Source organism: Myotis daubentonii, chromosome 4 (genome assembly GCF_963259705.1).
Source record: "Myotis daubentonii chromosome 4, mMyoDau2.1, whole genome shotgun sequence".
Lineage (NCBI taxonomy): Eukaryota > Metazoa > Chordata > Mammalia > Chiroptera > Vespertilionidae > Myotis > Myotis daubentonii.
Window position 1 is genome coordinate 114,715,877 of NC_081843.1, and position 25,651 is coordinate 114,741,527.

The window sequence follows — 25,651 nt, forward strand, 5'->3', positions numbered from 1 at the left end:
AGGTCCCCGATGGCCAGTATTTTTTAATTGGTTTTCTATTGAAAATTTTAAGAAATATTTAAATGTAAAAATTTCAGTGCAGCAAAACGCTCTGTGTGCACTGAGCAGGATGAAGGTGGAAGGTGGCAGCTTGTCGAGCTTGCTTCAAGCCCTTTTCCCGGAAAAACAGTCACACATCAGACCCCTCTGTGCACATCCCCGAGGTCCGCTCTCCCTGCCCTGAGAGCACCCCTCCCGCGCGGCTACTGCACGCCTGGCCTGCGGGAAATGGAGGCAGCTGGTGCCAACGGCTTGGGAGGCGGTTTCAGGGATGTTGGCATAACCCAAGCTGCAGCTGGTCCTCCCAGGACCAGAGTAAAATGTTTAAGAGGACCACTCAGTGCAACGATTGCTGCATTTTATACCAAAACATGAAAAATAGTACATACAGCCCTTTTATTATTTCGGGCCTAAGTAGAATGTACTCTTCTCTACCAAGACCCCCGCAAGGAACGTGAGTTGAGTGAAAGGAAAAAATAGAGGGGAAGTGTGTGTACAAAACACACAAGACAGACAGACCGTCCATGTCTCCTCTCTCCAGCTCACTCCAGAGATGCTGCTGGAGTTAAACCCCAGTCCCTGTCTTGGCCACTTGGTTACAGCCTTTTCCCTTCCCTCGTGCCCCCTTTTCCCACCCCACCCCCAGCAGCCTGTGTCCTAAACCTGGTTCCCAACTCTTTCATGGCTGCCCCAGGCCTCCTGGGCCCGTCACCCTGTCGTCCCTACTCCGACCAAAGCTCATTCCATCCTCCCAGCCCCCAAGGCCCCTCAGGCACTCACAGCCCACAAATGGTCTCTTGCCCATCGCCCCTCCCACTCAGCGCACCTGCAGGCTGCTCTGCAGGTCAGGGTGCAGGGAGAGAGGTGTGGGGGGAGGCGGCAGCTAAAGCAAGAGCTGTGCCAGGGCAGAAGGAAGAGGCTGCGGGGCAGAGAAGGGAGCCTGTGGAGCAGGGCGTGGCGGGAGGGCGTTCAGATCTGGCCTCAGTGCGGTGACCGCTCCGTCACACCTGCCCCTCTGAGTGTCCCCGGAAGGAAAGGCTGCGGCCTCTGTGCCGGGATGTGTGTCAGCAGGACGGTGCTCCGCATCCAGATGAACCTAAGCCCGTGCGAGTCCTGGCCTCGCGGTGACCTGACCGGGAGGGAGAGCAGCTCCCTGGGGCCCTGTCCGGGGCTCCCCCGCCCCGGGTGGCGGTTCACCAGCTTCTCTCCTCTGGACCCTTTCAGGAAGGAGGCTTTCATGGAGGCCCGGGGCGCCCGCAGGGGCGTCAAGAAAGTCATGGTGATCGTGACGGACGGGGAGTCCCACGACAACCACCGGCTGCCCCAGGTCATCCAGGACTGCGAGGGGGACGGCATCCAGCGGTTCTCCATCGCGGTGGGTACCGGGCGCTGCGGTGACGGGCCTCTCTCGGGCCCATAGCATTGGGGGGGCGGGGGCCGGGGGAGTAGGGGGGGCTTCTCCGCACGCCACCCCTCGGCGTGATGGAGGGTGGGGAGGCGGGAGATGCGTGTCGCGGCCTGTGCCCTGGGTGCAGAGCCCGGGCCACTCACACCCCCGCTGCGCGAGCCAAGTGGCGCCACAGCAGCTACGAAAATGTTCCCCGTAAACGCATGCCAGCCGGACAGGAGGCGAAGGGACCGGAGCAGGAGACATTCCCTCGGTTCCGAGGGCACCAGGCGGCTGTGATGATGGGTGCTGCCCGGAAAGCCCGCAGCCTGTGACACACCTGTGCCCAGGCAGAGACACCGCGGCTCACACCCAGCACTGCCTCCCACGTGCAGCACTGACCCCTCCTTTAGCGCCTTGTTCTAACCCCTCGGGCAGCGCCGTGCAATCAGCCGGCTTCTCATGGCGCCGCCCCTGGGGAGGGACATCAGAACACAGGCTTCGCAAACACGGACAGTCATTTAAGGGACCCTTACCCGCACGCTGTCGCGTACAGTGGCGTTTTCTGTCTGCGTCCACCTGCCTTCCCTGTCCTCAGGCTCCCCAAGGGGAGGGTAGCTTTCCTTTCCCCGGCTGTGAATCGGGGAGCCCAGGGCAGCAGGCCCATGGCTGTGGGCGGCCTGGCCCGGTCTCCGAGTCTCCAGAATCTGCGGCCCCCTCACCCCTGACTCATCCTATGACCCTCTGTCCCTGGCTTCCTTCCCAGGCCCCAGTTTCCCACCCGTCTCCACTCACGTCGCAGCTTCCCAAAGGGCACCGCAGTCCCCCCCCCCCCCACCCCACACCTTGTACAGAGGCACAGAGACCCCGGCCTAGAAACTCGAAGCTGCACCAGCCGCGTCACAATCTGAACAGCAGGGACTCCGGGCACTTCCCCGAAGCGATGAGTAGGAGGGTGGGGTGGGGAAGGGCAGAGGACACTGTATTTGAGTCAGAAAGGCCTGTGTTCAAATTCCGCCTATGACAGTGGTCAGTGACTTAACCCAAAGCGCTTCAGCTTCTTTTAAAAACTATATGTTTATATGGATTTTAGAGAGGGAGGGAGAGGGAGAGATGGAAACATCAATGATGGGAGAGAATCATGGATCGGCTGCCTCCCGCACGCCCCACACTGGGGATCGAGCCTGCAGCCCGGGCCTGGGCCCTGACCAGGAATCGAACCCTGACCTCCTGGGTCATAGGGCTGAGCCACACCGGCCAGGCTCGCGGTCTCTTGTGACACTGAACACGGACTTGCTGTGGGACCAGCGCTGTCGCTTTCAGGTCTGCACTCGGGAGCGAGGAAAACGTCCACGCAGAGACCCCGGCAGGGCTGCTTCTAGCAGCTTCCCTCTTAATCACCCGAAACTGGAAGCAGCCCAGACGTCCCCCACAAATGCATCGGGTGCCCCTACGTGGTGGGAGGGATCCCAGCGAGAGGGACTGGGCTTCCCACACGGCGGCGGCGGCAGCGGCAGGGGCATGGCTGTCAGAGCACCAGGCACAGTGACAGAAGCCAGGCGCACGGCCGCATGCCGCTGATGCCTTGCGTCTGACGTCCTGGAAAAGCAGGCTGTCAGGGCAGAGCACAGACCGGGTCCCTGAGGGGCTGGGGAGGGAGGGGCTACAAGGGAGCCAGAGGGAGCCTGGGGCAACGGGAACATTCCTGTCTCTGCGCGGTGGTGACACAGGGCACAGCTTTCTCAAAACCCAATTGTCTCCCTAAAAAGAGTGGCTTTCACTGCAGAGAAACGATATCCCCATAAACCTTTCTCTGAAAAGTAAACCAAATGTTCAAGAGAACCTTCTAGAACATGTAAATAATTATAGCTCACACAAACAGACAGCCCCGCCTCCTTCTCTGTGAAAAGGAATGTCCCTGCTGGGCCTTTGGTTTCAAACAGGAAGTCTTAATTGTTTATTTCCCAGACTTCCAAGCGAGCTCGCTCCTAGTCCAATCGCTGTTTAAAATGTACATGCAGCCCGGCCGCTTTGGCTCAGTGGGTAGAGCATGGGCCCACGGACTGAAGGGTCCCGGGTTCGATTCCAGTCAAGGGCATGTACCTTGGTTGCGGGCACATCCCCAGTAGAGGGTGTGCAGGAGGCAGCTGATGGATGTTTTTCTCTCAATGGATGTTTCTAACTCTCTATCCTTCTCTTTTCCTCTCTGTAAAAAATCAATAAAATATATTTAATAAAGAAATGAATGAATAAAATGTAGGTAGGTTAGCCTGCCCCTTGGTAGGGTTTTCAGGAAGAACCAAGAATTCAAGGTCAAGCAACCCTCTGGCTTCTCGCTTCGCCAGCAGACGGCAGTCTCACCGGCCAGCATCACATCAGGGACCGTCAGAAAGTGTAGCGTTACTTTTGAGCCATCGTATCTTTAAGAGACGGTGGTTAATAAACAGGTCCACGGAATGCAGCACAGGAGCCGTCCACGAACATGCAGGACTGCCCTTCACATCCCCCGCCCCCATGGCGGCGTGGAACAGTTACTGTCAGGGAGCCTCCACCTTCTGGTAATCACTCCCGAGAAGGTGTGAGCACGTGAAACCACGTGAGGCCAGGACCCTGCACACTCTCCTTCACCCACAAGGTGCCTGAGCCCCTGTCGTGCACAGGGTGTAAGGCACCTTCCCGCCATTTCTGTTGCCTCAGATCCTCGGCAGCTACAACCGCGGGAACCTGAGCACCGAGAAGTTCGTGGAGGAGATCAGGTCCATTGCCAGCGCGCCCACCGAGAAGCACTTCTTCAACGTGTCGGACGAGCTGGCCCTGGTCACCATCGTGGAGGCGCTGGGAGAGAGGATCTTCGCCCTGGAAGGTGGGCGTGGCTGGGGGGTGGGGTGGGCGTCACTGTACAGTGGCCGGCGTGGGACAGTGACCCTTCCTGTGCGTCTGACCTTGGGTCTGACCTTGCCTGGGTGGCAGTGTCACATGGCCCAGGGGCTGGGCGCTGGCTGGGTGAGGACACGTGGGCGGGCGTGAGAGCCATGGGGACGGGGGCCCGTGGGGACGTTCAGGAGCAAATACGTGCCCGCGCGGCCTGTTTCTTTCCTGTGGGCCGGGTTCAGGGAGGGCGACGCGGGCCGGGTGTCGTTTTTCGGGTTTGTTTCCTGTTGGGGGCGAGGGGCCTGTCCTCAGGCGGCGGCTTCCAGGTTCATTCCCTCCCTCCTGTCCTGCCCGCCCGCGGTGAGGTCTCCATGGCGCCCCGGTCCCAGGGCAGCGAGGCGGCGGTTCACGCGCGTGTCGAAGTCACGTCACTTCTTCCCAGATTCTTTCTTTGCTTTTTCACGGTGACCGGCGACCGGGGACACTGAGCCTCGCCTTAGGTAGAAGAGGTGGAAGAACAGCTTACGTAGCAGCTAGGTCTTCCCTGACGAAAGGACGCCTTCGGGTGGTGGGCAGGCACCCCTTTTCCTCCTCGCTCTCGGGGATCGCAGGGCAGAGGGCAGCCCTTCTCACTGAGGACGAGAAACCCAGCGCCCCTCCCTCGGGCTCCCGCTGTATCTGTGCTGCGGGGACACATGGAGGACTGTTGTCTTTGTACCTTAAACGTGAACGTGGACGTGTGAAAGCACAGTCCTGCTCGGGGCTGGTGATGGGAGCGTCAGATACACTGGGAAGGGGCCTGGCTGTGAAAGGGGCCACTTTGAGCGTCAGGTGACAAGGAAAATGCAGGGGAGGGGCGACAGGGGATGTGAGAATGAATAGGAAGGCGGGAGAGTGAGGTGGAGTAAAGGCTCTCGAGCGCTTCTTGACAGTGACCCCGACGATAAGCCCAGCTTGCTCTGTGACCGGGGCACGCACATCTACGCACCTAAAATAAAACCAGTCTCACCAAGTGGCCCTTACCGCAGGCACCGCGCTCTGGCATGTGCCCATCTCTGCCGCCCACTCTCTCCTCTTTCAGTTAAAAATAAACAAATGCAGGTGACGACTCACCTGTTGATTTCACGCCTGCACACAGCCAGTCAGTGGCAGGTTCGCTGTGGAGACGGTGGCGCTCCACAGACCGGCCATCGGGACTGGACTTCTCTGTCCCCTGTCACCCCGCTCCTTGTGCCTTGAGGAAATCGAACACTGGAACTGCTTTTCAGCCGCAGTCACAGCGGCTTCCGCAGCACGTGGCGGCCCCCCGTCCTGTGGACAGATCACCTCTCAGGGCTCTGCGCTTGCGGCAGCCACCCCTGTCCCCGGCGCCCGGGCCAGGCCATGCGCTGGCGCTCCTCATGGAAACGATGAGGTTTTCCAAGTCCTGTGCGATTTTAATGGTTCACTGACATGCGTCAAGATGTGATAGAAGCAAACCGCAAAGGCCATTTAGAAGACACGTGGCTGAGCTATGTGAGACCGCTAAGCACCATGCAGTCCCATGTGTCCCCTGAAGTCAGGAACCGTCACCGAAGACGCAGAGAAATGGAGCCTGTGTCAGGGACCAGGTGGAGGAGGGCCCACTTTCCTGATGTGACATTTCAGGTCGTTTCTGACCTGGGGACACCATGCCCCCAGGGTGCTCAGACACCCCAAGAGGCCTCTATAGTAAGAGAGGAATTACTTGACGAGGGACTCCTCAGGTCAAAAATGCCTTCCCGTGTAGGCCAGCCAACGAGGTTTGGGGCAGCCTGTCCCTGATTCTCTTTCATCGTGAGACCAGCTTGCTCACGTGGGGAGTCTGCATTCTCTATAAACATCCACCTTCTGCTAGTAAACAGCCATTCTGAGGTCCCTGCCGGCCCCGGGCAGCGCCACCTGTGGGGGGCGGGTGCCAGCAACTCGCCCAATAACATCAGAACGTGGTCTCAGGTCTCCCTTTCCCATCAGACCTTGGGAGAAACGCGGACTTCCCCAACCAGAGGCTGCACAGTGGTTAGAGAGGCTACCTGGGCACCTGGCAGCCAGGGAGGCGCTGACAGCACGAAGTTCGGGGAGGTACCGCGGCCGCTCCCACGATGCCCATCCGGCCGCAGCATGCCCGAGCTTCCTGCTGTCTGTCCTCAGATCCAAGCAGAGCAGCAGCCGGGAAGGGGCTGGGAGCAGGCAGGCCTTTACGGCTGTCCCTGTCACTGACCTGGCAGATACAGAGAAAGCACCTCCATGTCCCGGGGGCCTGAGTGAAGGCGGCGATCCATTAAGTCACAGTGCATCTCGGTCATGGAGGTGAGAGGGTATGTGTGAGATTAAAATGATCGATTTGAGTTCTTGGTTGATTTTCCCACCGAATCCAGTCCTATAAAAAGGCAATTGCGGGTGTACTTGTTAACAAATTTATGCCAGGAAGTAACGAGGAAATGAGTTTGATTCCACAAATGTGATTATTCTCATGGCTCAATGAAAGGGCAGACTGACATTCTTAAAATATGCTCTATTTTTAACGTCTCCGCAAGGCCGAATAAATCAGTAACTCCCACGGAGAGCCAGTAAGTCAACACTCCCTCAGTCCCCTCGCGGCTGTGGCTGAGGGCTGGTGGGTGTTTTGCGGGTAGCACATTCCCGTGGGGTGCTTGGGACCACCTCTGCGCTGTAGTGAAGAGCTTCAACGTGGGCACAGGATCGTGTGTGTGTGTGTGTGTGTGTGTGTGTGAGAGAGAGAGAGAGAGAGAGAGAGAGAGAGAGAGAGAGAGATTGAATGGCACGTGGCCCAGAGCCCTGTCAAAAAGTCCCCTCCTGGTCTGTGAGTGATACTCACAGCCGGAAATTAGAACAAAGACAAACCTAGAATCCCTACCACTTTATCAAACAATGGAATTCTGAGGGGATCTCCAGCCGGACATATGGGTGAGGATGTGAGTGCCATTTCCTCAGCCCTGTAAGGCAGCCGGTGAGTTTGGTCCGATATCTCAGCAGAAATCCCCGGACGAGAGGCCTGGACAGAGCTTCCCGCTGCAGGGCTCTGGGCTTTAGCCTGTGGACAGAAAGCACCATGAGGCCTGTCCGCAGCTGGTGTGTGAGGACACGGCAGGAGTGGAGATGCCGCCACACCCCGCAAGGGTGCGGAGACCACGTGCAATGGTGGGAGGCACGCCCTCTGCCGATGTGCCCTGCCCCGGCCCTGCCTGGGGATTCTAGATGGAGAAATGGGGCTGGAGGTGCCTTGAAGGTTGAAGTTCGGTTGGGAAAGACCGAGACGGGGCTCCCTGCAGCTCCGCGGTGCTAAGGGCGTCTCTCTCCCTCCAGCCACCGCCGACCAGGCCGCGGCCTCCTTTGAGATGGAAATGTCGCAGACCGGCTTCAGCGCGCACTACTCCCAGGTACGTCTCCCCTGTTCATAGCTCTCTTCTTCCAAGAAAATAAAAGCTAGTTCAAGGATATATTTCAAGAATGTGAATTTTTTTTGAGGTTTCCTCCCCAAACCAACACCCAGGCATCAGCACGACAAGCACAGCGTGTGGTTGGTGGCTGAGCGGTTCGCCATGTCCTGGTGACATTTCTGACCAACAGGAGACTGGCATTCCTAGCTCCTCCTGGAAAAACGTGTTCTCTCGCACAGCTCACTGCGCGGCGCTAACCGCCGTGAATCCGTTACGCCAGGTCCCCGTTACGTAGTCATGCATCCGGCTGTGTGAAATGCTTGATGTACAACATTTGCTGATGCTATGGGGTGGATCTTTTTCTCAAGGGTTCTGCTAGAATTCCACGTTCAAGACCTAGGGTTCTTGGCACCTAGAACAAAGTTTTAGAAATTACGTCATTTGTGGTTGATGGAGGAAAAGGCAGCGCGGTCCCTGGAAAGGCCGGCTGACACTCAATGTGCAGTTGTGCCATCGAACCAGCCGGGCCCGTCACTGACCCCGAGGATGGAGAAGGCGCTCCCGGCGGCCGGCCGCACGGCCATTGTGAGGGTGACAGGGCTGATGTGTGGGAAGGCGCCCATCGCACTGTTGACCTGCGTGTCTGCTCTTATTAACTGTCGTTTTCTCTTCTGGATGTCAGGACTGGGTCATGCTCGGAGCCGTCGGCGCCTACGACTGGAACGGGACGGTCGTCATGCAGAAGGGGAATCAGATCATCATCCCCCAAAACACCACCTTCAATGTGAAGTCTTCCAAAAAGAATGAGCCCCTGGCCTCCTACTTAGGTAAGTTGGGGTGTCATGAGTAGAATGTGATGGCTTGTAGTCGTGTTTGTGTGTTTCATCTTTAGCATCGTTTGCTGGTGTTTCTGTTGGCTCACTGACAACTATGCAGAGGTCACTTCCAAGGGTCACTGTGTTACGGGACCTGTGGGAGTTCCCGGCCCCGAGCGCCTTCGCCAGAACGCAGACGCGGAAGGCGTGCCTCCTCGGAGGCTGGCGGTGCAGGGGCTGGTTTAGGCGGATGCGCATCTTCCGAGGTCTCCGGTCTGGTACTCTCTTTAACCTCAGGAGGGGCCTTGGGACCTGGTGGAGCGGAAGCGAGGCAAGAAAAAGAAACCTTGACCCCGCTGACATCCCAGAGATCAGGTCCTGGTTTATTTCATTGTGAGAAGACCACTTACTGTTTACTCTTTTAGCCAATTTTTTTTAAATGTTCTTAAAGCTTTTTAAATAGAAAGAGGAAGAGAGAGAGAGAGGGAGAGGGAGAGGGAGAGGGAGAGAGAGAGAGAGAGAGAGAGAGAGAGAGAGAGAGAGAGAGGAGAGAGAAACATTGATGAGAGAGAATCATCGATCAGCTGCCTCCTGCACGACCCCTACTGGGGACTCAGCCCGCAACCTGGCACGTGCCCTCTTTGGAGATCAAACCAGTGGCCTCTTGGTTCATGGGTCGATACTCAACCACTGAGCCACACGGACTGGGCTAGCCAATTTTTAAGTGTTTATTGTTGTTGACTGTTCATAGTCTCTTAAATATCCTCTATCATTAGGTTTTTTTTATGGGTCCTAATTTTGGAAAAGAAACGTTTAGTTTGTCTTGTCAGACAGCGTCTTCTTTAACAGCTCTGTTCCCTAAGAGGAATATGGAACTTAAACCCAGCGATGCAGCATCTGCTCGTTTTCCAAAGGCTTGTCTGGAGTGAGGAGGAGTGTGTCTGGTATGACCTTACTCTGATCGGTACCAGGCAGGGCTGTCCAGGGGGCACCTGGGAACTCTTCTATCATCTAACTGATCTCAGTCAATGGCTGGGAGGGCCTAGGATGAGAAAGGCCTCCAAGGCATGGTTTCCCAGCTCCTATGCACTCAACAAATATTTTGGAAGTCATCTCTCGCCCGAGGTGTGGTTCCGAGGGCTGGGCTGCTGGGTGAAGAACACAGATGCCTCACACGGCTCATGGGTTAGCACGTTAGCATTCCTCTCCGGTCCTTCTGTCCTGGAGGCCGGTCTGTCCCTGTCCTAGTTTCCTCCTGTTTGCAGAAGAGGGTAGCAAGGTATTCACTGGTAGGTCCAAGCATCTCCTTTCAGGCACGTAGGAAAGCTGTAGAGGCAAGGAAACTTAAAAAGAAAAAAGGCTTGAGGCTGTTAGATAAATAAAAATATATAATGGTAATGTTCACGTAAGAAACAGTCAAGCCTGTAAAGAATTTTTGTGAGTTTATTTGAGCCAAACTGTCGACAATTGCCGGGAAGCAGAATCTCAACATATTGAGATACTGCTCTGGAGAATGGTGATTTTTCACCTATTTTTATACATTACCATCCAAGGAGTAGACGGAGGTGGGTTACATGAAACCGCTGGTGATAGATTAGGGCGGTGGGAGAAAGCAAAGGGGTTGGGAGGGACCTCTGAGATTGGATAAAAAGTAAGATGATAGACACACACTTCCTTTGCTTGGGTGGGTACAGGATAGCTCACAGTCAACAATGAACAGGATCACAATAACAATGAGGGAGTTTGTGGTCTCTGCCCTGTGCCCTGACACATTGGTTGTACCCTGGGGGGTCCGGGAAAAAGGGAAGTTACCCTGACATTCCAAAGGCATGTTATCATAGATGCAGAAAGACAATAGGCTCAGTTAAGATCCAAGTTGATCTTTGTCAGGGAAGATACTGGCCTAGGACATGACTACCCACCACAGGCTGCTTTTTAATTTAAAAAGTTTAATTTCAAACCCTCCCCTGTGGTCACTTGAGGTCTCTGAGTTTGCAAGGCCGCCACGCAGGCCTCCCCTGAGTTAGTCAGGCTAGCAGGTGGCCCCTGTTGGTCCACCGTAAGCAGCAGGTAAAATGTGAGTGTTCAAACCCCTTGAGACCGTTGACATGCACGAATAAAGGTCTAGTCTATTTCTGCTCTCTCAAAAGAAGGAGAAAAACAGTCATGCATTGCTCTAAGCCTCACGCATTAGAAAAGAAAATGCCAAACTAAGAGGTGTCGCTAGGAGATGATCCAGAGGATCCAGATCTGGAAACAACCCCCTTCTACCTGCCCTCCCCCCAAGATCGTGAAGAAAGGACGGTTAGGAAAGAAAGTCCTCTCTGGAGGACTGGGGTGTAAGAGGAGGGAGTTGGGCTTAAAACGCCTGCTGAGCTTTAGCATTAAAGGCGGTCTCAGAGTGCTGACTTTCCAAATTAGGAAACTGAGGAATAGGAGAATCAGGTCACAGCTGCCTGTGGCCGCCGGGAGCTAGGACGGAGGTCTCTGGATTCCTGCTCTGGTGCTCACCTGCCCCTCCCACTGTGCCTGACTGCTGACTGGGTTGGTCCAGGGGTATGAACAAGCAGCGAGTGCCCGAGAGGTGCCAAACCCTGACTCACACACCGGAAACCGGGTAAATAAGGTGGATCCATCCCTCGGGGAGGAAGCTCCGTGTCTGGATGAGATGACAGATACCGAGGCGGGCGGTCATGGCTGGTATGAGACGTCCTGTGCCGTAGGACGGCCGGGGTTGATTAGGTGGCCTCTGCAGGTTCCCCATCTCTCAGGTCCTATGGGACTCGGGACTCCTTTATAACCAATTCATCCATATACGATTTCCTTCAAACTAGAGAAGCACCCAGAACGGGAGCAGAGGGGAAAATAGCTTTTTTTTTTTCCTCTGAAATGTTATTCTAAATCTGAAAGGTGGCTTTCAAAACGTTTCCTTGCCTGGGTTACAAATTAGGACGAGTTTGAGCTCATGGCTAGACTCCGTGTGGATGGCGAGCCGTTAGACCATGGAAACCCTTTCTCAGGAAGCAAGAGGTAAAGACTCTGTAAACATCCATCCTGCGCAGCAGCGAGGAGAACGCGGGGCCCTGGAGCTGCTAAATGTCGCTCAGGGTGTGGCCAGGGCCCGACCGGCTGTGGCCCAGGAACTCACCGCCTTAGGCCAGTAGAGTTTAGCAGGTGGGTCTGACGGTGAGAATATCGTCGTCAAGAGCCTCGCCCCTCTCCCGCCTCCTCCGGCTCCTCCGCCCAGCTTGTTGGTTGCTGATCATGGCAGACAGAGTCCCAGCAAAGGGAGGATGGGAGGCAAATGCATGAGATCCAGACAGATCCCGCCGGCTGCCATTCCCCCACCTGGTTCCCGAGGGGTTAGAGGAGCTGAGGGCGGGACTTGGTCTTTATAAACCACACACAGGGCCTGGCCGTCCACGTCCCTTCCTCTTCAAGCCTGTGCTCTTCTTCTTAAAGCAATGCCAGGCGTCCGTGTTTATCATCACCTTCCTTTCATGAAGTCGGGCCTCCCTTGGCCCCCGTCCCCTCCCTCTGCCTTGTCATTGGCACCCCAGGAGCACCCACAGTCACTGCCCGCTGGTCTCGGTGCCATGGGGGGCCCAGCTGGTGGTTCCGGTTGCCAAGTGCGCATCTCAGAGCCGATGAACTGAGTAATCGCTCGCTCTGAGCCTCATTGTTGCCAGCCCACTTTTTAAAGTTTCTTTTATTAGTCTGCATTTCGCACTCTGAAAATTACAAAAAAAAAAATCAGTGTATCCTCGAGGCCCTCCTGGCCCCCTCCCTGGCGTCTCCTAGCAGAGCAGCGCGGCACAAAACAGCCTGTTCCCACATCCTTCTTTGCGGTTTATTTATGCATGAACGTGACCCCTAAGTTTTGTTTTTAAGCAATCCCCTGGTTAGCAACACAGAAATATGACACATGACATGTTTGCAAAAGAATTGTCTGCTGTGTGTCATAATTTTTAAGAGCTCAAAGGCAGATGAAGAAATGAGAATGTGAGAAAAATGTCCATGAGGAAAACAGGCCTGAGAAATGGTGTTTCTGTAGGGCTTGTAAGAATAAAACATGGTTTAGTACAATGATGGCGAACCTTTTGAGCTCAGCGTGTCAGCATTTTGAAAAACCCTAACTTAACTCTGGTGCCGTGTCACATATAGAAATTTTTTGATCTTTGCAACCATAGTAAAACAAAGACTTATATTTTTGATATTTATTTTATATATTTAAATGCCATTTAACAAAGAAAAATCAACCAAAAAAATGAGTTCGCGTGTCACCTCTGACACGCGTGTCATAGGTTCGCCATCACTGGTTTAGTACAAGAATCTCCGCCTCTTTAGAGAGTGGAACGATCGCCCTGTAGTTAAATACTCGGTAAGTACGTTGTCAGTGTAATTCTCTCATGAAGTGCTGTTCTGTGGTGTTTTCACAGGTCACCCGCTGTCCGGCCCAGTGCGGGGCAGCTCTGGTCATCAGAACATTTCTTCCTTCCATAGAGTTGAAGTCTGACTGGTCATTTTTCCCGATTGGTTTAACTCTGTTTTCTAGAGACACAAAGAACAAATCTCATTCTTTGCTCGAAAATTAATAATAATCTGCCTTAAACATCCAATTTAAAATTCTAAAGGACATACAAGTCCAATTATAAAGAGGAAAATAATTAAACATGAAAAACTGTCCACATTCACTTTTAATCAAACAAATGCAAATTACAATCCCAGCAAGTTACTATGATTAGATTATGTTTAGCATCTATTCATTCGCCCACAATTGAAGTAATACCAGTGACACATAGTGTTTGGGAGAGTTTGATGAAACTTCTCTCCTTTGATTGTTCATGGAGTTAATTAGTACAGATTTTCTGGAAATAATTTGCCAAACACTGTAAGAACCATTAAAAATTTGATCCAGGAATCTATTCCTTGAAATTTATCATTAAAAATGTTAATGAAGAAAGAAATTAAGGTTTAAAAGACGTCTTTCCAGGTTTAAGTATAATACCAAAAAATTAAACCCACCTAACACCCACTATTCCATCGGGGAAGAAACCTGTGTAATAATGCAAGTCTTTTATGCTTTAACTCAGAGAAACCGGCTTCAAGCATTTAAAGTTACAATTTAAAACATAGGCCACAGCACAGAAAAGTCTTGCATTTGCTATGATTCCAACTCCGTGAAACTATTACTTTCTCCAGCTCAGAGACGCATGTCCAGATGAACTAGCATTGACGCATTACAAAGTGGCACATTGCAATTTTGAGGCTCTTTTGTGAATGTTTTTCTCTTTTCCTGTCACCGTTGTTATGTTATTTGTGCCTTTAAACGGTGGGAAATGGAGGTGGGGGGGGCACCCTTGGAGGACAAAGGTGCTTCAAGCATCAGAGAGCCCTCCAAGCTTCTACCCACAAGGCGTGTCTGCGTGTCCGTGCACATACTGACCGTCAAGTCCGTGTGAAAATGTGAGATGATGCTGCCCCCACTGAGACGGGTCTCGGTGCACTGGGTGCAGACCCGGGGGGCGAGCATGCATCTGGCCTCTCTCTGCCAGGCTATGCGGTGAACTCGGCCACCGTCCCTGGGGGAGACGTGCTGTACATCGCGGGCCAGCCCCGCTACAACCACACCGGGCAGGTCATCGTCTACAGGATGGAGGGCGGGGACGTCAGGATCCTGCAGGCGCTCCGGGGAGAGCAGGTGAGCGGGAAGTTATGGCTGTAAGTCCCCGTCCACACTCTGGGCAGACTCCACTTAGCTGCCTGCTGTCCGCAGCTTCAGGAACACGGGAGCCTCATTCCACCTCAGCTGAGACCGGCCTGGGCTGGGCTCTCGGAGGCATGGAAAGAGGCTGTGAGTTTGGCCTCGGGGCTATGTCCCTGGGATGGAGGCGGAGCGGGGTGAGCAGGTGATAGATGCGGATGTACAAATACCCGTACAGAGAGAGAGCAGGCAGCTTAGGGTGAAGGCGGCAGGGCACAGACAGGACGTGCGGGAGGTGGAAGGATGGCTCTGAGCGCGGACTGGTGCGGAAGGTCTCCGTGAGAGACAGCGCCTGGGCAGGTGAGGATGTAGATGGTGGCAGGCGCCCTGGGAGGCCAGGCAGGGAGAGCAGCCCCGTGGTGGGAGGTGCTGAGTGACAAGCACCCCCCTCAAAGTCCTGGGGGGCCGCTCAGCGCCTCTCCCCCAGGGGCCTCCCCGCGGCCAGCGCACAGTGCGGCTCAGGTGTCGCCAGCAGACCCGCCAGCGAGGAGCCAGCGTCCGCCACAGGCCAGGGCCATGGCTGGCGGGTCCCTGCTGGGGCGCAGGCTCCACTGCCGCCAGCCCAGGCGCACGCAGGAGGCACCAATCCATGTGTTTCTCTCACATCCATGTTTCTCTCTGTCTCTCCCTCTCTCTTCCACTCTCTCTAAAAAAGAAAAAACAATAAATAAATAAATAAATAAATAAATAAATAAATAAATAAGAGAGAGAACATACTGCTGCAAGGGGCGGGGGGGTGGGGGGGGGTGGTCCCCGCACCCTGTCCCCCGCAGCGGCTGGGACTAGACCACGCCCTGAGCTGGGGGACAGTGCCTGAGACTCACCTGTGAAATCGCTGCCCCGGATCCCGCCCCGTCCAGCCCCTCGTGCGGACTCGGGGCGTGTGTGCACACCGCGGCCTCTCAGCATGCGCTGGGCCTGTCCGAACGCCTTCCGTTGTTTACCTCATGGCGTTTGTTTTTTAAAAAAGAATCTTTGCAGTGTCACTGGTCTTGTCCGACCTGGAGAAGCACGAGGTTGGGGAGAAAGCCAAAGGAAGCCCTTTCTTGGAAGCTACGGAATCTGTAGCAGCCGCCCCCTCCCCCTCCCTCTCCCCTCCGGGGGGCCTGCTAGGCAGTGGCCTGGGCCGAGAGGAGCCCCCAGTCGCCCCGTTCCTGCGGCTCATCCCCTGCGCCCTCCGACCTCACGCACGGTCAGATGGTGTGAGCCGGAAAGGCAGGCTCTCGCTTCCCCAGTGCCCGGTGCGTCTCACAGCGGCTGCTCTGTGCTGTGTGTGCCCAGATCGGCTCCTACTTCGGCAGCGTGTTGACCACCGTGGACGTCGACAAAGATTCCCACACGGACCTGCTCCTGGTCGGGGCGCCCATGTTCATGGGGGCCGAGAAGGAGGAGCAGGGGAAGGTGTACGTGTACGCCCTGAACCAGGTACCGGGAACGGGGTCTGGGGAGACCGGGACAACCTCTGCCTTTCTTTCCATTTCAAACAGATCATGTGGCGCTACTTTTGCACTCACGTCGGAAAAAGGAGCAAAAACAGTGTCAGGGCCCACTACTCCCTCTTCTCTAAAGGAAGGTTTACAGTCCTAATGAAGGTGTTCAAACCGCTAGGCATTTTCTGCTTCGAAAATGTGAACTATTCTTTTCAAACAGAATATATAGGATGGAGATAAATATATGGCTCACAGGCAGCCATTCATGAGCTCTGGCCTGGAGGTGTGGGGGGCCTGGGGGTGTGGGTCGCTTGGGGGTGTGGGTGGCCTGGAGGTGTGAGTGGTCTGGGGGTGTGGGTCGCTTGTGGGGCAGGGGGAGGGGGGGGAAGTGTCAGGAATTTCAGGCAATGACATCAAATCTTTGTAGCGAACAAACTGAATTTGTGGTCTTAGGAAAATCTCGCTGGGCTGGAGTGAGATTCTGACTTTAGACACTATTTGTAGGTGAAATAACTATTGATTGATTTATTAGAAGAGTTATTTTTGTTGTTGTTTTGTTTGTTTTGCTGCTTACAGCAAGTCAGTATTTATTTATTTGGTTTTTTAAATTTTCAGAGTCTCTCCATATTAATTATTTAACTCACAAATTGTTTATTTTCCTTTCTATCATTTTTTCTTTCTTTCTTCTGCCAACGTTTTGGGATCCTATCCTGTTTTTCCCCAGAAAGCATGTTCCTTTCTGCCCGTTGTTGCTCGTTCGCGGGGCCGTTACCGAGTTTTTGGCTTTTTCACTCTGGGGAGGTTTGGGGAGAGCTTGCTTTTGAACAGCGGGGGTCCTCTATGAGGGGGATCTATGGAGACTTGTCAAAGGAGCTCAATATTGGGAGGAGGAAGGGTGGTGACATGGATGGAGGATTCCAAAAGTCAGTTCTCGGCTTTAAGAACGCACCCTGGGCGGTCCCCTCACCCTTTTGCATTAAGAGGACCCACTAAAACCCTCAGCCGGCTTCTTCCCACCGTCTACACTCGGCTCTCAGGCTGGGTTTTAAGAAGTTTTACAGCCGGCACGGTGGATGCTCACATGGTGTTTCCTGGCGGCGCTTTCCTGTGCACTCCCCCCCCCCCCCCCCCCCGTGGCCCTGCAGAAACCGTCCTGTCCCTGTGTCCCCTCCAGACGAGGTTTGAGTATCAGATGAGCCTGGAGCCCGTGGCGCAGACCTGCTGCTCGTCCCTGAAGCACGCCGCGTGCACCAAGAAGAACAAGAATGAGCCGTGCGGGGCCCGCTTCGGCACGGCCATCGCGGCCGTGAGGGACCTCAACCTGGACGGCTTCAACGACGTGGTGATCGGGGCGCCCCTGGAGGACGACCACGGGGGCGCCGTGTACATCTTCCACGGGCGCGGCCGGTCGCTGCGGAAGCAGCACGCGCAGGTGGGTCCCCCGGCGCTCCGCGCGGTGCCCGGTCGTGCCAGGCCCCGCCTGTCCTGCTTCAGGACTTGCTGGGTTTCTTTCTTCTGACTCTCCTGGGCGATGAGATTTCTCACTCTCTTCGGAGTTATCTTTTTTTATTGTTGTTACTGATGTCAGAGAGGAAGGGAGAGGGAGAGAAACATCGATGATGAGAGAGGACCATGGATGGGCTGCCTCCTGCCCACCCCGCACTGGGGAGCGAGCCCGAAACCGGGGCACGTGCCCTGACCGGGAATCGAAGCGGGACCTCCTGGTTCCTAGGCCGACGCTCAACCACTGAGCCATGCCGGCCGGGTTCCTAAGTTATCTTTATAGAAGGATTACTTTGTATTTCATCCTTTTATCTAGTTTTTTTTTGTGTGTGTTATTTGCCAGTTTCCATAATCTGATCTTTTAAATGGTACAAAACAAAAAAAGCACAAACCAAAAAAAGAGCACTTTTAAAAAGTATATGTTTTTGTTGATTTTAGAGAGAGAGGAAGGGAGTAGGATAGAGAGCTAGAACATTGATGAAAGAGATCAATCAGCTGCCTCCTGCATGCACACCACCGGGGACCGAACCCGCAACCCTGATATGTGCTCTGACCGGGAATCGAACCAATGTCCTCTTGGTTCACGGGTTGATGCTCACCCACTGAGCCACACCAGCCGGGCAAAAGAGTGCGTTTGAGCACTGCTACTTACCACCCGCAGTGTGCCTGGTCCCCAGAGGGCACCGCTTTCCGAAGGAGAGATGGCAATTCTGGGACTTTTCAATAGGAAATGGGAGGATGAGGGGTCCCCAAGTTTAGGGAGGGTCCGTCTGTCCTGTCTCCTTACCATCGGGTTCTATCAGAGCTGAGTCAGGAGGTGCAGGTGGCAAATGTTACGGGTGGGGACGCGCACAAGACAGCCTTAGAGGACGCTCGGCCTTCGCCTGTGGCCCCCCCAGGCGGTGGGCACGTGTGAGGGGAGCGTCTATGGTGAAGGAGGCGGCAGACGGAGAGTGTGTTTGGAGGAATGGCCCTTGGTCCCCGGCCCCAAGTTTAGTGAACACACCGACCCTGACACGGGTCTCTCTCCGGCTGCTCGAGTGATGCGTTTTCAAGGTTCCCGCGCCTTCCAGCTCCCCGGGCGGCGGGATTGGAAGCAGCTACAGCCGACCCCATCGCAGTGTTCCCTTGGGGTCAGACAGGACGAGGTTCTGTCACGCCCCCTCGCTCTGGGGTCAGGACCCGAGGTGACCGCGAAGTGACCGCGCTGTAGGAAGCCCATCCTCGGGGAGCACCTGAGAGAGGTCTCCTCTCCCCACCAGGGCGCTGGGGCAGGTGTCGCAGCTCCTGCAGGGGATGTGGGTTAACCCGCCCCGTCCTCAGATTTCTTCTTTTCGAAGAGGCTCTTCTGACGTAACGCCTCTCGGCGGGGTTTCCGCAGCGCATCCCGTCCGGTGGAGACGGCCAGACCCTGAAGTTCTTCGGCCAGTCCATCCACGGGGAGATGGACCTGAACGGCGACGGCCTCACCGACGTGACCATCGGCGGCCTGGGCGGCGCCGCCCTCTTCTGGTGCGTATCCGAACCCGCCCACCGAGTCCGCTACTTCACAGGGTTCCAGCGCTGAGGGGATCGGGCGTACCTCAGACCAAGTGTTCATTTCCCTCTGCGCGCCATCACTCAGATAAAAATACGCAGTTTCTTAGGCTGCAGACGTCAATAATCATATTAAAGGAACAAGTAGAATCAACCCTTCATTTTCTCAGCCTTTAAAATGCCCGCATCCCCAAAGCAATTTCAGTTAACTGTAGAATCTAGTTTATGGTCAGATATACAGATTAGTGTCATTGTATTTGTTTATTACTAAAATAACGTATTAATCAATAGCATTAAGAACCCTAGGTTTAATTAGTTAAAAACAATTTCATAAAGGATTCTATTTGAAAAAAACTGGTTAAAATATATGAAGAATACATTAATGAGAATTTTGTATGAAACATTTTAAAAAGACTTTTTTAAGAAATACAAAGAAAAGATTTAATGAATAAAATTATACTTAGGATATGAGCCTTGATGGAAAGTTCATAGGTTGGTTCTTCCGCAGTGACCACTGGCTTAATGCAGGTGGAAGCAAACCGCAATGGCATTTCCCCACAATGTACTAGAAGAGCCGTAAAGAAAACTGAGAAAGACCCAGTGAAGATGGAGACCTGAAAGTCATGGCTTTGTCGTAATTTAAGATACAACTAATGGTCAAATGAAAAGCGTATACTAAACCACACACAGATAATAACCATTACGTTAAGAAATGTTTTAGCCATACATGTCACTACATATACAGTTACTATGCATATAACTGTATACAGGTGCTAGCCATAGAACTGTGTATAGTTGTTATACATAGAACTATATACAGCAGCTAGGCATATAACCGTGTACAGTTGTATGTAGAACTATGTGCAGTTGTTACACATAGAACTATGCACAGGTGCTAGGCATATAACCGTGTACAGTTGTATGTAGAACTATGTGCAGTTGTTACACATAGAACTATGCACAGGTGCGATGCACATCACTATAGTCTAAGGTGACAGTGATGTATAACCAGAGAGGAGAGTAACCTGAAAGGCGGTGCCTGGGGTGGGGCTGGGGGTGGGGGGCGCAGGCTGGGCCGCCAGAGGCTGTGCCCTTGGGCAGGCTCCCTAAAGCCAGTCACTCGTGTGGGAGCAGAGAGGACATACATTTCGTTTTCATTTGAACCGTTGGCGCTGAATGAAGTGAGCATATCGCCCTCATGGAGAGGGGGAGACACGGGGAAAGTGAGGCGCTCCCGGGGCTCAGAGTCCAGGCGAAATGCCCGGCAGCAGGGAGAGGTTGGCCCCTTCGGGAGGAAGTGGGAGAGCAGCTGGAGTGGGTGTTTGTGGCGAGGCTCCCTGGTCGTGCTGGGCCCTGTCCCCTCTCCCGGGCGAGTCCCTGCTCCTGCTCTGTGAGCTCCAGGAGGGGTTATGACGGTGGTGCCCAGGCAGGTGAGGGTGAGGGAAAGCCCGCCCTGCCTGTGCTGCTTCCCACGGGCCTGCAGCTCAAAGAATCAGCCAGTCACGGGGCATGTGTGGGTGGCGCGCCCTGAGCTCCCCAGGTCAGATTTCGGGCCGGCATCTCCTGCCCTTGACAGACAAAGCCCGGAACGGTGCCCAAGCCACCCGCGTGTCCTCGGAGCATCAGCCGCCGTCTGGTCTGAACCGGGTTCTGCAGGGAAGCAGAGCTGTGGGGCCGTGGGGTCCACAGAGAACCACCCCGATGCTCTCTGAATCCCCGCGTGGTGGCGTCCGTCACCCGTGAGGACGTGGGAGTGATCCCTGTGGTCTGTGTCTCTCCAGGGCCCGAGATGTGGCTGTGGTTAAAGTGACCATGAACTTTGAACCGAATAAAGTGAATATTCAGAAGAAGAACTGCCGCATGGAGGGGAAGGAAACCGTGTGCATCAACGCGACCGTGTGCTTCCATGTGAAACTGAAGTCCAAGGAAGACGCGGTCTACGAGGCTGGTGAGCCCGTGCACACGGCAGGTGCTGGGGGGCGGGGGCGGCAGTGCTGGGTCCGGCATAAAGGCTTCAGCCAGGTGCGGGGTTCCCCTGGGCAGGGATCTGCACAGCCTGGGTGGCCCTGGGAACATGTGGGCCCTGAAAAAAACTGCCGAAGGAACCCCCAAAATCTGGAGCAGGCACTCTACATGATGGCCTCACCATCCCAGGGTTCCCCAGTAGCTCTGCACTTCCTGTAGACAATCAGGTGTTTAAAAAATAAAGCAAATAAACAGGAGAGAGGGAGAGAGGGAGGGAGGGAGAGAGGGAGAGAGGGGGGGAGGGAGGGGGGAGGGAGGAAGGGAGAGAGAGAGAGAGAGAGAGAGAGAGAGAGAGAGAGATTAGCCCAGTCCTTTGGGATTGCCCTAAAAGGCCTCCCTTCCACTCCTGCCCTCTGCCCTCTGCCGGTGGGCCTGGGGTTGCAGAGGATGGAGAGCTGTGCCATCTGCTCCCCAGAGCCCTTGGCTCCACTGGGGTGACCCTGGCTGCTGAGAGTCAGACATTCGGGGACACCCCTGCAGCCTGGTCTCCGCCTCCCCACACACAGTACTCTCCGAGGCTTTTAAAAATGACACTGAAATGCGTTCAGTCATTTGGTTGTCTCTCACTAACCCCACTGCCGGCCTGGTCGCCCCACGCAGCCTGCTTGTTCAGTCATTTGGTCGTCCCTCACTAACCCCCCTGCCAACCTGGTCATAGGCAGCCATCTTGTGAGGGCGTGAGGGTTAATTTGCATATTACCTCTTTATTTATATAGGATAACATAATCAATATTCTAAGCAAGTAAATCCAATAAGCACAGACATGGTCAGCAAGTTAGGTGACATGGAAGTGAGTGTGTGTGTGTACATAAATATCCTATATAATAAATAGGTAATATGCAAATTGACCATCACACCCTCACAAATGGTTGCCTACAACCAGGCCAGCAGGGGGGTTAGTGAGGGACAGCCTAACGACTGAACAGCAGGCTGCGTGGAGTGACCAGGGGGGCAGTTGGGGGTGACCAGGCCAGCAGGGGGGGTAGTTGGGGGCAGTTAGGCTGGTAGGGGGGGCATTGAGGGGTGACTAGGCTGGTGGGGGGGCAGTTGGGGGCGACCAGGCCAGCAGGGAGTGTTTAGGGGTGATCAGGCACACAGGCAGAAGTGGTTAGGGTCAATCAGGCAGGCAGACAGGCGAACGGTTGGGAGCCAGCAGTCCCGGATTGTGAGAGGGATGTCCCACAGGGATCAGGCCTAAATTGGCAGTCAGACATCCCCTGAGTGGTCCCAGATTGGAGAGGGTGCAGGCTGGGCTGAGGGGACCCTCCTCCCTCCATGCACAAATTTCATGCACCGGGCCTCTAGTTACAGAATAAGTGTGATTAAAAACATTAAAGTATAGTGAACACACAGATCAATTCTATGAGTTCCTCAAGTAATCTTCGTTGTGCTAGGTAGTGGGATATACTGGGTGACAGGGGCTTTCTGGTGACTGATTGCCCTGAGGGCTTCCTGTCATGCTCACTGGATGAGCCGGGTCCTGTGGAAGTCAGCCCCACCTCTGTCCCCTGCGCACAGACCTGCAGTACCGCGTCACCCTGGACTCGCTGAGGCAGATCTCACGCAGTTTCTTCTCCGGGACCCAGGAGAGGAGGGCCCAGAGGAATATCACCGTGCGCGAGTCAAAGTGCGCCCAGCACTTCTTCTACATGTTGGCAAGTAACTCATAGCGTGCGCGGCCCATTCCGCGTCCGGGATAAAGCACAGGTGTCTGACTCGGGGCCAGCCACATCCTCCCGTTTCCCTTCAGAGGGCACATCAGCAATAAGCTCTGTTCTGTTTGCTCACTTACGTCAGAAAGTCCCAGGTACAATCTGCTAATGTCCAAGTGCAATTGATAAAGCCGTCTTTCATCTCCCCTGAGCGTGGGACAGGCTGCCATGTCGTATGGAAATATTTCTCTCTTTACCGCGTCCAGCGCGGCTAGAGAGTGGTCTGGTTCCTGAGCAGGGGCTACTGGGGATTGAGAAAATGAAAGAAAGAGACAGACACAGAGATAGAAGGAAAAAGCTGGGGCCGGGTGGGACAGCCGTCCTCTGATGGAGAGACAGTGACCCAGAGCCGATACAGAGCGTTTATTTTATACGGCAAAATACCAGGGAGTTTTACTAAAGCCCAAGACTAAGGAGATGATGTGCATTCTTGTGGCTTCTTTGTCATCGTCACTTCTGGGTGGGCCTGGATCATCGTGTTTGTTCCTGGTGCTTGGCTGGGTTTAGATAATGAAACCCACCCGCCGGTGCCTGAGCTGAAGGTCAGGCTGACAACTCACCTGCCTCTGGCAAGGTATGTTTCCAGGGCATGGCTCTGCCAACACTACTGAATTCAGCTGACAATAATTAAAGAAATGCTCATGTGCCTTCCCAGGTGCTCTCCTCAGTCGTATGGAGCAGTAATAGGCACAGTACATGGGTCAGTAGGAGGCCTGTCTCTTCATTCCTTCATTCCTCCCTCCCTCCCTCCCTCCCTCCCTCCCTCCCTTCTTTCCTTCCTTCCTTCCTTCCTTCCTTCCTTCCTTCCTTCCTTCCTTCCTTCCTTCCTTCCAACTTGCAAACACATACCTTCTATTGGCCTTGTCTGTCGAATGTGGATGGCAAGTAATGAATGCGCTGAGGGGACCGCTGGGCCACTGCTTTCTGAGGTCACTGCTTGTCCCGAACTATGACTTTCATCCTTTGACGTGAACTGGAAGGGGAAATACCTGGTGTCTTCTGTCCTCTGTAGGCTTTGTGCTGCCTAAGTCTCTTTCTACTGTAGCGGAGGGGGAGGCCGTGGAAAGCACGTTATTAATCTCTAGAAACAGCTGGCCAGCTAGTGTGAACCGTTTCAAATGTGTTTTCTTGGGTCGTCATTTGTGCAGGGAGCATTCCCAACAAAGGGCAAGAGTTTTTGAAATATTTTTTTTTAAAAAAAACACAGTGCAGAATGGATGCAATGAGAAAGCACTGTTTTTAGTAACCGATATTGAAACATAGAGACTTTTCCTCCGTGATTTTCATGTCAGTACTCCCCAGGACATATATCAAGTCAGCGTATTCCGTCAATACTAGGATCCATCCATGACTGGGAGGCCACGCCTGACCCTTGCATGGCTCCACCAGGACAAACACTTGGAGCTGGGGCTTAGATGCGATGGGGAGGCGTGAGGCCAGGCGAGGAGCCACCTCCAACCCACTGAGAGTGGCAGTCGTGTGTGTTTCTCCAAAATGCAGTGTCTAGCAGTGGCGCTAAAAGGCATGAACTAGTTCCCTGATTTCCGAAATTCTTGAGGATCTCAGTGGATGCTCGGACATTTGTTCTGGACTCAGCCAGGACGGAATTTGTATCTGTGTAATTCGGGCAAAGTTGTTTAGTGCCTAAGAGGCTCCGTTTTTCATCTGTAACATAGTGGCCAATGTGTATAAAGCTCATCATTGTGGACATGCCGTAAATGATGTTGCTACTGATGGGAGTCTAAACAGCATTGACCGTGTGAGCACTATTTCCTTGTCAGTCACATCGCACAATTCCTACAATTCGAGGTACATAGGATACCAATGAAATGCAACCCAATTTAAAAGGAGTTTGCTGTTCTGTTTTGGGGAGACTTCCCTAGAAGTGGTACATAGTGGCTTCTAGCTCAAGGTCGCAAGAGGAACGGCATTGTTATGGAAGTAGCTCCGCGGGTAGGTCCCACATGGTGAGGTTCAACCCGCCCGCAGGCCCCTCTGAGGTGGGGGAGCAGCTGGTCACCACCGAGGCCTCTGCCTGCCAGCTGTGGCCCCGTCCAGGCTGAGGGCGCCCGTCTCCAGCAAAGCAGCCTGAGGAGGACAGGGGCAGAGGACGTCCCGTGAGGCTGGTCCCGGGCAGGAGAAGCCGCCATAACAAGGTCAGGACACCCAGGAGATTCGATACCAATGATCCGTCTTATGTTTCGACCTCCAGGACAAGCATGACTTTCGGGACTCTGTGAGAATAACCCTGGACTTCAATCTTTCCGATCCGGAAAACGGGCCCATTCTTGATGATTCTCTGCCAAACTCAGTACATGAATCTGTAAGTCGTTTTTTAAAAATTTGGAATACCTACTTGTGAATATATTAAGGAAAAACTTGAAATACATAAACACACACACACACACACACACACACAATTGATTTTAGGGTTATATGTATGTGTGTCCGGCAAGGTACACTGTATTCCATCGTTCTAGCACAAGCATGTCAAACTCGCGGCCCACGGGCTGCATGCCTCGTTTATTTGGCCCGTGTTAGCCTTTGAGTTTGACATGCTTGTTCTAGCAGGTGCCTACACACACACCGAAAAAACAACAATGCCTAAATCAATTATGTTTTTTAAAAAATCTAGACCTCTGTAGACTATTCCCAACTTTTTAGAACTTTCTCTTGTTGGAGATTAAGGGAATTATATGACACCTGTTTTTACCTCCTGAGTTCAGGACAAATTGAAAGAAAGACATGGGTTGGCCGGTTGGAGCTCCCTTTTATGACGAATGAACATTAAAACACTTGACGTTGGGCCTTTGAAACTATTCTGGTCTGATGGGTGTTCTCCTACTAAATGGACTTAGGCCACAGGTAACCAGAGGGTCACCCCCCGCTCAGCAATGGCGGCCGTCTTCCTGGGCCCCTCGTATAACGTGCAAGATGGAGGCTGGAGCTGAGAGCGTGCTTCCCACGGGCGCGCCACGCCCCAGACAGGAGGTGGGGAGGCGCTGACCTGTGTCCACCCAGGTCCCGGCCCCCAGGCTCACAGTCCCCGGCCCCACCCTGAGAAAGAGCAAGTGCAGGAGGGGTTCCCAGGGGGGCCGAGCAGAGAACACTGGGGACAGGGCCTTGGTTCCCCCCTCCCCCCCTTGGGTC

At 54.0% G+C, this 25,651-nt stretch overlaps 1 protein-coding gene across 2 annotated transcripts in view; it reads left to right on the forward strand.

The window, feature by feature from the left end:
- The window catches only part of ITGA1 (integrin subunit alpha 1), a 171,260-nt gene that overhangs the window by 121,646 nt on the left and 23,963 nt on the right, over positions 1 to 25,651 (forward strand). For both annotated transcript variants that reach the window (XM_059695007.1, XM_059695006.1), the window contains 11 exons: positions 1,264 to 1,414; positions 4,124 to 4,289; positions 7,643 to 7,716; positions 8,399 to 8,543; positions 14,087 to 14,232; positions 15,577 to 15,720; positions 16,900 to 17,157; positions 18,610 to 18,740; positions 20,546 to 20,712; positions 22,308 to 22,444; positions 24,714 to 24,824. In XM_059695007.1, coding sequence (XP_059550990.1) covers positions 1,264 to 1,414; positions 4,124 to 4,289; positions 7,643 to 7,716; positions 8,399 to 8,543; positions 14,087 to 14,232; positions 15,577 to 15,720; positions 16,900 to 17,157; positions 18,610 to 18,740; positions 20,546 to 20,712; positions 22,308 to 22,444; positions 24,714 to 24,824 — 1,630 coding nt within the window. The remainder of the gene's footprint in view (positions 1 to 1,263; positions 1,415 to 4,123; positions 4,290 to 7,642; positions 7,717 to 8,398; positions 8,544 to 14,086; positions 14,233 to 15,576; positions 15,721 to 16,899; positions 17,158 to 18,609; positions 18,741 to 20,545; positions 20,713 to 22,307; positions 22,445 to 24,713; positions 24,825 to 25,651) is intronic.